The 14,976-nt window shown below is 43.0% G+C and overlaps 1 protein-coding gene across 13 annotated transcripts in view; it reads left to right on the top strand.

The window, feature by feature from the left end:
• The window catches only part of CUX1 (cut like homeobox 1), a 307,940-nt gene that overhangs the window by 227,898 nt on the left and 65,066 nt on the right, over window positions 1-14,976 (top strand). For 4 of the 13 annotated variants that reach the window (XM_064394610.1, XM_064394613.1, XM_064394615.1 and 1 more), the window contains 8 exons: window positions 3,836-3,884; window positions 4,887-4,983; window positions 6,070-6,741; window positions 7,691-7,756; window positions 9,114-9,215; window positions 11,414-12,240; window positions 13,622-13,787; window positions 14,447-14,503. In XM_064394610.1, coding sequence (XP_064250680.1) covers window positions 3,836-3,884; window positions 4,887-4,983; window positions 6,070-6,741; window positions 7,691-7,756; window positions 9,114-9,215; window positions 11,414-12,240; window positions 13,622-13,787; window positions 14,447-14,503 — 2,036 coding nt within the window. The remainder of the gene's footprint in view (window positions 1-3,835; window positions 3,885-4,886; window positions 4,984-6,069; window positions 6,742-7,690; window positions 7,757-9,113; window positions 9,216-11,413; window positions 12,241-13,621; window positions 13,788-14,446; window positions 14,504-14,976) is intronic. The other 9 variants (XM_064394617.1, XM_064394618.1, XM_064394621.1 and 6 more) reach the window with 7 other exon arrangements.

The raw sequence follows: 14,976 nt of genomic DNA, 5'->3' as shown, positions 1-14,976 counted from the left end.
AATCCTACCTGCTTTAATGCAAAGGTTTAATACAACAGGACCAGGACTTTAAAGCCAGACTTAAAAGTGCCAAGAACCCAACCTGCTCATTGAATATGCTCATTTACTTTGCATTTATACTTTAAATAGAAACCCTGTATTCCTGGTGATAATACCAATATTTTAATTTTCTTTTTTTTTTTACAACACTGACTTACATGAGAGCAGGGGTGGAAAGGCAGATCAGAGAAGCTGTGACACAGGAAGTGTCACACTATGACACTATGGTGCTTCTGCTCAGGATGAGCCTGCAGTGAAATAAATGGGAGACTCTGCTGGACGTGGCCCTGGTTGGGCACCAATAAATTAACCCTGTTTTCCCAGCTGTTCCGGCTCTTATATCCTTAATTTGTGGATTGATAGCTGGCTTATAAGGGCCCTGGGGCCCATCACCATCCTGTGGGATGGTCTGAGGGTTGAGACCCTCCAGGAGAGCACTGAGGATGTTTGCAATGCTGCATCCTCCAAGCAGCTGCTTCACACCATTCCCCTGCTCCATCTAGTCCAGAAGGTGTGCTGAAGGCTCAGTGTGCATCCCCTGGCAGTGACAGTCTGGTCTGAGTGAGACTTGCTGTAAATGAGGCTGGGAGAAGTCTGTTGCTGTAAATCTGGAGCCCTCACACTGAATCTTGCTGCACCTGCCTTGTGCCCTGGAACACTGACAGAAATGAGCTGCTCATAACATTTGCACCTAGAGAAAAGAGATCTTGTCAGTGAGCAGGAATAGAATGAATTTTTTAGGTGTTTTGGCACTGATGTACTTTCTTTAACCCTTCCTGGGATGTTAGAGGCATGCTGGGCTGAGGGTCTCAATATCAGCCAACTTCTACTTGGTAGGAACTTAGGTGGGCCCATGTCAAGAACTGGGATGGGAGGATTCTTCACTTTCTGCCTTGGCTTTTGTGCCCAATGGCTTCTAAACCTATTTTTGAGATCTGAGAGCTCTCTGTGTGCCTTCAGTTCCCTCTCAAGTAGCACGACACGCTGACCCTGCTGCCTTTGCAGTCGGGATCAGACGAACAGAAAGTCGAGCTGTCCCAATGCACACTTTGCTTCACAGTCAGATCTTTCAAGTCTTCTTAGATGTGCAGATTCAAGTCACAAGATCATCTCTTTAAAAAGCAGGTAACTGATCTTGAGCCACAGATTGAGTCAAGATCTCATGGGCAAAGATATTCCTGGAATCCAAAGAAGAAACGTTGTGCTTCCTCATATTCCTGAGGAGAATTTGTCTTTTGTGACACATTTGGAGAGTCATTTTTGACATGTTTAACTTTTACATTCTTTTAAAAATGAACCTGCTGGAGTGAATATTCCTCTTAGGGCAATTAGAGGTGCCATCAGCTTGATTTTTAGTATATTTTGTGTTTCAACTGTATAGGAAATTACCTGTGAAATTGTCACAAAGTTAATTCAGTTAGCAAAGAATCCCCTTCAGGTAGGCAGAGGTCAGTGAGTTTCCAGCCGAGGTTTGAATACACACTGCCTGCACCAATCTCACTGGAAACACAGGTGCTGCAAGGCTCAGGATCCTTCCTGAAGGTCCCAGCTGGCAGCAGGTGCTCAGAACCAAAAATCATCAGCCTGTGCAAGGAGAGGGATGACAGGATCAGAGCTTTAGAGGCAGATTTTTGGTGTGGAGAACCAAATACAACCATAACCAGGTTTATGCTTCCAACCACTGTCAGCCTGGTTCTGGGGGCAGCACTCACATCTGCTCCTTTGGGAGAGAGCAGCTTTTTCTGGTTTAGCCTCATCCAGGAGGAAGGAAGGTATTTGGAATGCTGCTGGATTGCTCCACATGGCAAACCCACGTGTGGTAAGTGGGGTCACAACTGGTCTGAACTGAAATGGGATTTCCCATGGGATGTTTGCCACGTGATGATTTACTGTTCAAACTGGGTTTGAAATTCAAATCAGTGTCCTCATTTGGGCATCATGAGGATGTGCATTAGGACGGGCTGTCCCTGCAGAGGCCATTCCCTGCAGAATTCATGGGAACAGAGACCTGGCTGGGGTTTTCCCTGGATGAGTCTCTGTGCATTTATCTCCCCCAGCTCCTTGGAGTCCTGGGATGCAGAGCTGTGCCTAGAAACACTTTGGCTTTTGGGGATTTGCCACCTGAGTCACACACCTGGGATGTCAAAGTGATGTCAGGGTCTCTGAGAACTCGAGCCATTAGTCCACATCCTGTCCCCTTGACTGGCACAAGTCCACTGATAACATAAAAGAGTTGGTTTTGCACGTGGCTGAGCTGTTGTGCCCACACAGAGTCTTCACAACATCACTTTATGTGTTGTGTATGGGATGATGGCTCCACCCTACAGCCAGGCAAGAGGTGACACTGAGTGATGCCATGTAATGAAAGTGATTGCCAGAAATTTCTGCTTTCATTAATTATTATATTTTAGGGATGCCTGTCAGAATTAACCCTGTGTGCAATGAGTATGCACAGATGCAAGATACATGAGGTCTCTTTGTCAGAATTGCTTTTTTTCCTTTGGGTTTGCTATGACTTTGAGTGATCTTGAATGGCCCAGAGACCTGATTTCCAGAGTATCACTTAATGCACATCTAACTCTGGATTAATCCAGGGACAGGTTCAGGCAGTTAATGGGTGCCTGGCTAACTCCTCATGGCACTCAGAATACTGCACTTCTGCCTTTTTTCCCTCTCAGTTTCCACGTTTCATGGAATCACTGAATGTTTTGGGCTGGAAGGGGCCTTAAAGCCCATCCAGTGCCACCCCCTGCCATGGCCAGGGACACCTTCCCTACTCCAAGCTCCATCCAGCCTGGCCTTGGACACTTCCAGAGAACCAGGGGCAATTCCAAAACCTTTAATGCATGATCCACAGCTTTTAATACAGTTTAATACATGATTAACCAGATTGTTCCTGCTCACAGAGTTCTTGGTGCTTTATACATGACAAATGCTGTATAAACACCATCTATATGTGTTTATGTGTTTTTCTTCACCAAATGAATGTTGTCTTTATACACTGAGAAGCTGAAATCATTTATTGCTTCAGCCTGAGGAAGTTCATGTCCTGCCTGCATCAGGCTGATTTTAAAAAAATTATCCAACAAAGTGCAGTAATAAGTCTGGATTCTTGTAAGATTCTGGTTTGCCAGATGACACAGCTCTAACTGAAAGCCTCTGAAGGGAGACGTCCTCTGACCACTCACTATTTGTATAAAATATTGACAATGAGACTATCAGATTCTTCTCCTAATGTACTTATAAATATTTGGATCTTTCATATTTCTTAAGAAATATTGGGCCATTTTGTCTTCCCTTTGCCATAGAATGAAGGGGTTATTAAAATGAAAAACTGCCTTTTAGCCTGTAGTGCCTTGGTTGGGAGGATTATTTGTGCATATTTTCTTTGCTGGTGAGCTGGTGTATATTCTGTAAAGTGCTGTACTGTGGTGGTGATTCCCCTCTTTTGCTGCTTTGCTACAACTTCCTCATTCCCTTCCAGCTTCACAGATAAATTTATATTGTTTCTGACAGCTTAAAATGTTATATCCTTATTAACCTTTAAATTTACACTTTAAACTGGCCTGGTGGGATTGCATATGGAATGATTTAGATGATGCTTGAGAAAATTTTCTTATCCAATAACTGGTTTGAGGAGTTACTCTGTATTCATTAGGAGATTGTGTTACTGCAAGGAAAGTTGTCATCACTTGTAGTGTTGCTGGAGAACAGACACGATAATGTTAATGCTCATTAGTGGAGTTGTTATGAAAAGAAGAAATAGAAAATAATTTCTTTTTTCTGCCTTCCACAGTATATTGAAATCCATGGAGTTTGCACCGTCTGAAAGCTCTGGTGCGCAGGTACTGAACTTAATTTTGTTTTCTTACTTATTCAGCAGCTCAGTTGATTAACAAAAATTTTGTCTTGCAATTCCTTGTTGTTGACATTGACAGTTTCCTGTTGATGTTGAGGCTTCCATCCTTGTTTTTCCTGATGTTTTCTTATGTAAAAAGCTGAACTGGACTTTTTTTTTCTGCCTGTTAATTTCATTTAAGTGGTCAAGGACGAAGTGACATTTCAGCTGTGCTGGAGTGGGTAAAGCAGAATGTTGTGAAGTTGAGTCATTTAAAGATACTGGAGTTGGTGTACAGGCAGCACACTGTGCAAGGACTTCAGCAGTTTTAAGTATTTGTTAGCCTTGAAATTTCTTTTCACAAAAGAAAACAAACCTTGGAGTACTGAGAAAGCTCTGCTGTTCCAGCAAATTAATCTTACTTCAGTTTAAAGGTTATGAATTAAATTCCTGTTTCTGAAAGCCAAACTGAATATCGATGTGCTGGGATTAATTTTCAATGGGATTTTTAATGATCAAGGGTTAGACATTTTGGGGAGAGTAAATAGCAGGTTTCTCTGACTGATGTTATTTTCAACAAACTGTTTCTGCTGAAATGCAGCATGTCAAGGAAATGCTTAGCTTGGGTCAGTTGACCTAGAAGGAATAATATAATCTTAACTTCTGTTTTAATCAGATTAAAAGAAGTCTACAGCTTTTAAACTGAAAGCATGCCAGGACCATTTAAAAATAAGTAAGATTAAGAAAATGTTCTGTTACACATCTCAAAATAATGCAGAATTGGTGAATGATTTACAGTGAAAATTTAACAGTGAATCTCTTCCATGGCTCCCACCAGAGCCCGGAGTGATTCCTGCCAATCTCTGCCCAGCAAATTCCCTCTCTGCCCTCAGAGACCAGTCAAGCACTTGGTTTTTTTAAAATTTTTTTCCCTCTGAAATCCTTTTTAGTGCCTGAGTGAGATTCTCAATGCTTTGAGAGACAAACCTCCCCCTTTGGTTTCCTTTAGGATGCATCCAAGCCGCTGGAGGTGCTGCTGCTGGAGAAGAACCGCTCGCTGCAGTCGGAGAACGCCACGCTGCGCATCACCAACAGCGACCTGAGCGGTAGGTCCACCCGAATTTTGGCTCTTCTGGGTGCCTCTGCTGTCCTGTGATGGGAGGGAGGGCTGAGTGAGAGCTGAGTGCCTGAGCTAATGCATGGCAGGAGGATTAAGAAGCAACAGGAGCACTGCGTAATGTTGGATTTCTGTAGTTTTATAGGCTGGATAATGAAGTAAAAGTTAGGGAGTCTATAAAGGTGAAGGAAGAGGATTACAGGCTGTACCAGTGTTTGAGGCTGTCTTCTGTTTTGGGAACAAATCCATCTCTTTCCCCCACACACAGTGTTATGCAAAAGGTTTGCATGTAGATCACAGTCTCCCTGTCTGATACACTTGGATATACCACCAGCAGGTCAGCTTGGGAAAGCAAAATCCTTTCTTCCCAGCGAAGCGTGTTTGCTGTTTGGCTTTCCTAATGTGGGCTTTTACATCTTGTGTGCACATTTTTTAAATGGCAAGTCATGGAATTTCCAGATTCTTGAATGATGGTTTTTGCAGCTGAAAGAAAGTTAAAAGTTGCCACTGGCCCTGGGTTTACTGAATTTTGAAGCGTTTTATGACTTTTAACTGAGCGATCTTGGTGCATCCACCTAATGGTTATTCCTTTATTCAAATTGGTTTGTTCCAAAATGTAAATGTTTGCTGCATTTGGGTTCAGTCAGGTCCAATGAGTCATATCTTGAATGAGAGACAACAGAGAGACTTGCTGTCTGTAACTGGATTTATTTAACTGTATCACTGCACTTCATGTAAATGTTCTAGTGTTAATGTCTGTAAGGGGGATTCTCCAGGCTGCAACATACAAGAAAGGTGCAAACATGAAATGCATGTTGTTTGTTTTGGGGGCCTTGTTTGGCTTAAAAATTTTCAATCATGGAAAAAAAAATTAAAGATAAAAATTAAAAAACAAAAAAATAACCCAACAAATGAAAACAAACCAAAAACAAACAAAACCAAAACTCCCACCGCCACTCCATTGGCCCGTGTCAATCTGCACTTTTTCCCTTTGTGGGGCAAACTTTGCATTTTTTTATCTTGGTTTTTCCCTCTTTGACCCCCCATAATGCATTATGTTTGACCTTCCTTGTAGGGTCAGCCAGGAGAAAAGGGAAAGACCAGCCTGAGAGTCAGCGTCCTGCAACCTTGCCGGCCTCCCCTCCTTCCCAGTTGCTCCGCAACGCGGGGGAGCAGGCTTCCAATACTAATGGTACACACCAGTTCTCACCAACGGGTTTAAGTCAAGACTTTTTCAGCTCATCCCTGGCGAGCCCCAGCTTACCCCTGGCCTCCACAGGAAAATTTGCACTAAACTCTCTCCTCCAGCGACAGCTAATGCAGTCCTTCTACTCCAAGGCAATGCAGGAAGCAGGAAGCACAAGCATGATTTTTCCAACAGGTCCATACAGCACAAACTCCATATCTTCCCAAAGTCCATTACAACAAAGCCCGGATGTAAATGGCATGGCCCCATCTCCCAGCCAGTCAGAAAGTGCTGGGAGCATCTCCGAAGGCGAGGAGATAGACACGGCCGAAATTGCACGTCAGGTGAAAGAGCAGTTGATCAAGCACAATATTGGACAGCGGATATTTGGACATTATGTGTTGGGACTGTCACAAGGGTCTGTGAGTGAGATCCTGGCCCGGCCAAAGCCATGGAATAAACTGACTGTGAGAGGCAAGGAGCCATTTCATAAGATGAAGCAGTTCCTGTCGGACGAGCAGAACATCCTGGCTCTTCGCAGCATCCAGGGCAGACAAAGAGGTAAGAGCTCCCCAGCCCCCTGCTCCTCTTAGTTCCAAACATTCCAAACCAGGAGCTTCTGCATCCGGGGCTGTTTGTGCACTGCTGCTGCTGCTCTCACCCAGGTCAGGTGCCAGGTGCAGCAAGTTCAGCTCTGCAGCACTCAGGCAGGTTCGTATCTGTGCTTATGCTTTTTTTAGCCACTGGTTGGTGCCTGTCAGCAGGAGTGAGCAGCAGGGACACTCACAGCCCTCACTGCCCAGCCCCTCCGTGCCACAGCTGAACACGGAGCCAAAAGGGTCAGCAGCTACTCGGGGTAGCAGCCCTCAGAAAAACTTGGGGGTTTTTATTGCAGGTTATTTACTGAGACCAGGCTTTTGTTGTGTCTTGTGTGATTATGTTTTTTCCACAAAGTGTTCTGACAAAATAGGGTAGGTGATGCATGAGATGAGTAATTAAAACACAATCCCAGTTTAAAGCAGCTTTGCATATTTAAGGCAGCGATTTTAAGAAGTAACATGCATTTCATTGTGATTCATCTTAAGGCTGAGATTTACATTTAGAGAAACTGAAAAGTAAGTTGTTTACAGTCAAGAAATATTGGAAAGGACAGGCAGGGTTTTCCTAGATTTTGTTTAATTGGAAGCACACACTGTTAGATTTATAATCTGTTCTTCCTTTTGATGATTGTACTTGAGGGGATTATCTGCCCATCTTTAACCTCTTCATTTTTGGTATCTCTAGACATTTATTTATATCTGTCTAATCTCCTTTCCGAACATAGCTGTAATCTTTATTAACAAATCAGCCAGCCTTGCTTCTTCCCAAGTAGCCAGTTCCTCCTGCTCAGGGGCCCAAGGGGCCAGGAGAGCTCAGGGCCAGGCTGCCAGCTCCTCATGTCACACAGCCCGTGATGTCAGAGCAACCATCCCCTGATTGTTTTGTTCTTACCAAACTTGTTTTTCAACAGAGAATCCAGGCCAGAACCTGAACAGACTATTTCAGGAAGTACCGAAACGAAGAAATGGGTCTGAAGGTACGTCACAGGCAGGTGTTTTTCTTTGCAGTCAATCCCTAGGAAGTGGAGTGTGCTTTAGCTGTGTGTTTCCTTAAAACTGTGCAGTTTGATTCTGGCCTGGAATCTGATAGAAAAACAGACAGTAAGTATAAAACAAACCATGGGTTAGATGAACACTTTGCTTTTTCTAATTCTGCTGCTGCTGTACTAACGTAACCCTGTTTGGACAGTTCTTCCACTCCCATCCCCCCTGCAAGACAGATAAAGAGAGAGAAGAGATGGAAGTGGCTTTATAAAGTCATCAGATCTATTGAAATGCTCTCTTTGCTATTTTTATGGTTTTGGAGGGAGAAAGTTGCACAGTTATAACATCAATTGCATACTGCTTCTGCTCTAGGTTTACTTCTTTCTTCTCATGGGGCTTATGCTGACAAATTCCACTTTAATACACTGCTAAATTAGTGTGATGCTTAGTTCAGTATTATGTATGAAAAAGACATCAAGATAAGTGCACATCAGATCCATAAATTATCACTGAACAGAAAGTCTGCACATTTTTGTTGTAGATTAGTTCCAGAAATTTTCTTTTAGTGAGACCAGAAGTAAGGAAAAACAAAGGCAGGTACATCAAAAGTTTGTAGTTATTTTGACTCCAGTCACAAATCACCTCAGTTGCTTACAAACAATAATCTCATAATGGAAAATGCAGTTAAGTGCAGTAGCACTCACAGTTTTCCCTCCTTTTCTTCCCCTTAGAGGTTAAAAAACAAACAAAACAAAATAAAGAAGCAAAACTAAACAACCAAGTAATAGCTCTTAGCTGGAGAGTACTTCAAATGGTATCTGCGTTTAAATGACTTTTCTCTTAATGTATTAACCTCTAGAAAGTTAAAAATTATTCTTATCTAGTTACTTTTTAATTCTGTTTTGGGCTGAATGTATACTCATCCTGCTTTGCCTAGCAGCTGATGCCATTTTTAAGTTGATTCCTGGGCTTATTTTTTTTAGCTTTCTTCCTTTCCCCTCCAGTTCTTTTCCCTTCTGTTTCCTCTTCCCCTCCCCAAAAAAAAAAAAAATCAAAAAGAAAAGGAAAAAAGAATAGATCTATATATGTTACCATAGAAAAGGAATATATGACCACCTAGTTCTTCCTCTGGTGTTCTCACCATTCTGGGCAGCTAGAGACAGGCACAACGAGGATATTTTGCTTTTATTATGTTAAGAACTTTTTTGTGTGGCGTAAATGTTGGTAAAGGTCCTGTGCAAGTTGTCCTCAGGTTGTGCTGGCCATGTATCACATCCAGTGTGTGTTTGTGTTACAAAAACAGCCAAATAAGAGCTTTCCTGGTGTCATTAGTTGTGTTTTCCTCCCCAGGTAACATAACCACACGAATCCGAACCGCAGAGTCTGGCTCTGATGAAGCCATCAAATCCATTCTGGAACAAGCCAAAAGGGAGCTGCAAGTACAGAAAACAGGTACGGCCTCATTTCGTCCCTGCCTGCTTTTACTGCAGAATTTAATTAAAACAATTGCCATGAGCTTTCTGGTCAGTTAATTATATTCTTAAAAGCTTCAGTATAGGTTTGAAGAGTTTTTTGGATTTTTGTTGTTATTTAGTGGAGTTGTTTCTGTCTCTGAGATGTCCCGAGTTAAGGTCACACGTGTCCCAGCGTGGTGGGGTCTCTGCTCTCCCTGCTCCCTGTGGGGTTTCTGAACACCTTTGTCCCTGTGATAAAGAGAGCTCTGAGCTCCTGGCTGCCCTGCAGACCTGCAGGAGTCACTGAGGGGAACCTACAGAATCCTTTCTCCTCCCAGTTTGCTCCTTGGAAAGGGAACAGCTCCTGCTTTCTCTTCCATTCTGTCTCGCTCAGGCCCCAGGGACACAGCAGCATGGGAGAGGGACTGGCTGGATTTGTTGGGGTGAAGGTCACACTGCAGGCAGCAATTACCAGTCCCAGCACCATGGTACATCCTGTACTCATATAGGCACACTCAGTCCTGACTCTTAGATGACTTTATTTTTGGTTACAGAACGTATTCAGTGAATGAACTGGCAAATCCAAAACACAGTCTCTTTCCCAAAAAATCCCTCTTAGCCTGAAATAAGTCTAATTTCTCATTATATGCTGTCATGTAATTAACATTTCTGTCTAGTCCATGGCCCTCTCAGTTTTAAGAATTCCCAGTAGTGCTGTTGGGCTGAAGTAGAAATTACTGTGCAATACTTCTGATGCATTTTTTAAAGTAAATACTGATTTACAGTTTTGGATAGTTGTCTTTCAAATGAAAACTAAGTTAATCTCATGGCAGAGTATAAAACACTAGTTAATATATGATCTAAATAATACAACTTTATGCAAGAAATTATTACATAGAAAAAAATATGGGCTTTGTGCAGGAAACTGCAAGAATGTTACTCACTAGCATGTTTCATCTGAGAGTCTCAGACTTCCTTTCAAATATTAATTTGGCCTCAAAACTCCCTGTGAAACCAGCAGATAAAACAGCAGAGATAGTCTCACTGTCTTTTTTTCCTATTTCTTAGCTTTTCATGTATTTTACAGTGTGTGACAGGAAGGAATGCAGGGAGGCAAATTCAGAAATGCATTCAGATGAGCTTTAGTATTACTGGAGTCATACACAGCACGTTGGAAATCTTATTTCACTTTGGGGCCACTCCTTGCAGTGTGGGGTTCCCTGCTCCCACCTGGTGCTTCACTTTGCCTGTTCTCTGCAGAGCAGCTTTCAGAGGAACTGGTTTCCAAGCACTGGGGACCTCAGTGGAGACTGAAATAGAAGCAGATGCCATTGCAAAACCTCCTGGCTCTGCAGAGATAATTCCCCACCCACGTCCCAGTCTCTGCTCATCCCCGCCTGCTGCAGCACAGCCACCCAAACCCTGGTTCCCCACTGGAATGCTGCATTTGGGGGTTATCTCTGCTGAAAGCACCTGTGACTCCATCCTCGAGCTTCAGATAAGAGAGAGGGTGATGGCCAGGTGTCAGCCTGGCTCTGGTAGAGCTGTTTATTTCAGTGGTTGGGACCATGGTACAAGAAAACAGGAAGCAGGAGTGTATTTAGTTTGTCAAGTGAAATAAGGATGATCATCTCTTCCTAAAGTTCTGTCTTTGTTGTAATTTGTGTGTTGTGGTTTTGAAGTTAAAAGGTCTCACCTTATTTATACTGTAATAGTCTGTCCAGGTGAATGCAGCTGTGTTCAGTTCTGAGTGCGTGTTAAATCCATTTGTGGAGAAAAGAGTGAAGTGAAAGGTTAAATAACTTTGTAAATGCAGCTATAAAATGTTATTGACCACGTGGGGGTGGGGGAAGAAGAAGTGAAGGGTTGATTTTCAAAGGCATTTATTTGAAAATTTTTACAATGGTGGAAGGGCAAGTGATCCCAGACTTGTGCAGCCGAGTCTGTGCGTGCAAACATCCAGCACTTTGGCAACTCTCAGTATTTTCCAGTGAAGAACTTTGGAAATCTTACATTATTTTGAAAAGTGCAAATCTCTGCTTAGTGAAAACTCCTCCCTCCCATCCAGAAATGTATTTCAGCCCCGTTTTGGTTTTTTTTTTTTTTTTTCCCTGTCAGGGAAATGTTTACAGTAGCACATGTTGAATATAAAGCATTTTCCTCTGTTGCATTTAGTCTTTTGGTTGTTTTTCATAGCTGAGCCGGCTCAGCCACCTTCTGCCTCTAGCAGTGGCAATTCTGATGATGCAATTCGATCCATTCTGCAACAAGCCCGACGGGAAATGGAGGCACAGCAGGCTGCCCTTGAACCTGCCTTAAAAACACCACCTCTATCTCAAGCTGACATTTCTATCCTGTCCCCCAAACTAGTGTCTACACCTGCAATGTCTTCGGTTTCCAGCTATTCTCCTTTGGCCATATCCCTGAAGAAACATTCATCTGTCACTGATTCCAGTATCTCTGCATTGCAGAACCTCTCTGGGCTCAAAAAGGAGCCTCAGGAGGCACCTGTTTTAGAGCTTCATGGAATAAGTGATTCTGCCCAGGGTATGTTGAGGCATGTTAAAAATGAGTTGGGACGTGGTGGTGTTTGGAAGGACCATTGGTGGAATACTGTGCAGCATGAGAGAAGAAATGCAGCTCTTCCTGAAGATATAAAAGTTGAGGAAGCCAGTGGTGGAAAAGAAAAGGTCAGCAATCAGACTAGGCCAGATCGTAGCCAGCTCCAAGGACCGTCTTCTTCCGAGTATTGGAAAGAGTGGCCAAACGTGGAATCTCCGTACTCGCAGAGTTCTGAATTGAGCATGACTGGGGCGAGTCGCAGTGAGACACCACAGAATAGCCCCCTCCCTTCATCCCCTATCGTGTCCTTGTCCAAGCCATCCAAACCTTCGGTTCCTCCACTGACACCCGAGCAGTATGAGATTTATATGTACCAGGAGGTGGATACCATAGAGCTAACGCGGCAGGTCAAGGAAAAGCTAGCAAAGAATGGCATCTGCCAAAGGATCTTTGGGGAAAAGGTAAAGAAGTGGTTCTCTCTTGTTTCACCAGTGTTGTGATTGTGCCCTCTGCTCCTTACACAGGTGCAGAGCCAGAGGGGTCCTATGGAAAAATGGTTTTGCTCTGTGTGTGAAGTGTTTCAAAACTCACAAAGTGTTAGTTCCCTGTGTGGTAGGAATTGCAAGGGTTTTTCTACAGGGTTTGGCTTCAGCCACTTGGATTTAGGAATGGGGCCCCGAGTTTAGAAAACTTGAAAGCTGAAGCAAACGTTGCTGAGACTCAATATTTCATGCTTAATGTAATGAATTCGTGGAATATTTGAGTAATACCATTGTCATGACTGGAGAGTCTTAACTTTGTTATAAGTGAAGATTAAGGACACAAGAGCACTTTTCCTTTGTCGTTATTATTTGGAAATGTGCACAAGGGCATTAAAACAAACACATGGAAAATCCCCTAACTCTCCTTAGTCTGAAGTCAAGAATTCAAAGTTATTTCTAATACCTGGTGCTCTGAGATGTTTTAGAGCAATGTTTGATTACAGATAAGGCTCCCTGAAGTTCTCACGTTGTGAGCCCTAAGCACTGAGCACGTGGGATTTTTGAGGGTCCCTAAACACCAGAAAACCCCTCCCAGGCTGTAAAAAGTGCTGGACATTTGTTGTTTCTTCTTCCTATAAAGAATTGAATCAATATAAAAGTGTAATAGGAGCTGGCATCGCACTATTACCTTCTCACTAAGATGTAAAATGAAAAGTCTGACCTCTCGGGGTCATTAAAGATCGCATGGCAGCTTTCATTAAGTATGATTTTTAACTCTTGTACCAGTGCTGAATACCAGGCAAGTAATTGCATTCTGCCTGTCTGAAATTCTCCCCCCTCCCCCCTGCATTCAGCTGTATTCTTAAATATTTACTTATGTGGAGCAGCTGCTGCTACAGGTGAAAACACACATCGTTATAATTCATCCCCCAAAAATCAACCAAATATAGGCCTAGTCTCAAAAGTCCCAATTATTTTTGTTTGAGAACAAAATACATGCCAGTCATTGCCTGTTTCATCTGCCTGTGTGTGCCTGGACTCGGTGTTTTTCCTGTTAAAACTGATGAAACTGTTTGACACAAAATATGAAAAGCATGCAAATCCCTCACCAGGCTGCTGCCACCCAGATCCTACAGGAAAAACCCACCATCCTTCAAAAGGCAACACGGCAGGAAAAAAAGCATTTCCATCCAAGTATCCACAGAATGCAGTTTTTATAATTGTCCAATTTTTACAGCTTTTATAATTGTCCATATACAAACAATTTGAGCGATAGAGTAAAGGAAACCAAAATGATTTAAATTCCCCCCGTTTCCACTGCCAGTGTGTTAACATGCCATTCTTGGTTGCTTCACTTCAGGTATTGGGGCTGTCCCAAGGAAGTGTCAGTGACATGCTCTCCAGGCCAAAGCCATGGAGCAAATTGACCCAAAAAGGCCGAGAACCATTTATTCGTATGCAGCTCTGGTTGAATGGTGAGCTGGGACAGTGTGTCCTGCCTGCACAAGGGCAGCAACAAGGACAAGGTAATTAAAATTCCACTATGTTGTTTGAGTTGAGGAGGAGGAGAGGTTTTTTTTTTCTTTTTCTATTTTCTGGGTTTTTTGTTTTTTTTTTAATTTGCAGTAAGCCAGCCTTGCACTAGTGCTGGTCCAGGTGTTATGGAAGTGGCACCATCCCACCCTGGCAGCCCGGCCAGTCCCTAAGGGAACGTGCTGGGAATGTTTATGAACGTTTATGTGTAATTGATAAGCAGCAGTTATCAAGTTCCTCATTAGGGTGATATTATCTAGGCATGAATATGACACACAACCCCAAAAATTTTGGCCAAAGAGCTGGAAAATGTTGTGCGCTGTTTCCTAGGGTTGCACAGGGGATTTGGATTGTTCCAGGGAGAATATCGATTGCTGTCTCAGGAGGTGAGCTGGAAAACTGAGCTTTAAAGGGGGAATGCTGGGTTGCAATGACACTTTTATTGTGGCTGTCTCTTCCCCCAGTACCTATTGACCCAGAAAAGCCAGGCTGGAGCCTGGCCTGGGTGCACCTTTCTGTGCCATGAGTTAACTGAGCAGCGAGCCCTTGCCGAGATCAGCACTTTGCTATTTGTTGAGCCTGCTTACTGTTTAGTTTGTGGTTTGGCATCTCCTTTTATTGTTCCCTGATTTTCCTCTCCTCTCTTATCTAGTCCTTCACTCTGTGACATCATTACAGGATTCCCTACAGCAGGGATGTGCAAGCTCAGGTAATCAGCTGGTTTCAATGATTTGCTCTGAAATAATTCTCTGTGCTTTTGTTGCGTTTGCTTTGATGCTGAGAGGTTTCTCACATTTTGTTGTATCATACAGGAGTCCCTTCAGTTTTTTTTATTAATGCAGTTAATTCCTCCTTCTCTCCTTGTTGCTATGGCAGATGTAGGGAGCACACATATTTAGCTGCATATATTAGGTAAAGAGACTGTCTGATCTTAGAGATCATTGGCTCAGTAAGGGGTTTTTTTTGCCATAGTTCAGCTTATCAATGTGACATGTGACAATGGCTGTAAAACAAGCCCTTGGTTTGTAATGTGATCCACATACTCCAGCTGCCTCACTTGCTGGTAGGTTTTTTTCCACTCTCCTTTGCACAAAATCTGCTTTGTTAATCCAAAGGTGGGGAACAGACCACGTTACGTCTGTTTCAAGCTTCATTAAATATTCCCAGCTGACCTTATTTTTT

This window comes from Passer domesticus, chromosome 19 (assembly GCF_036417665.1).
Source record: "Passer domesticus isolate bPasDom1 chromosome 19, bPasDom1.hap1, whole genome shotgun sequence".
In the NCBI taxonomy this organism is placed as follows: domain Eukaryota; kingdom Metazoa; phylum Chordata; class Aves; order Passeriformes; family Passeridae; genus Passer; species Passer domesticus.
Note: the sequence above shows the minus strand (reverse complement) of the source record. Positions and strands in the feature narration are given on the sequence as shown.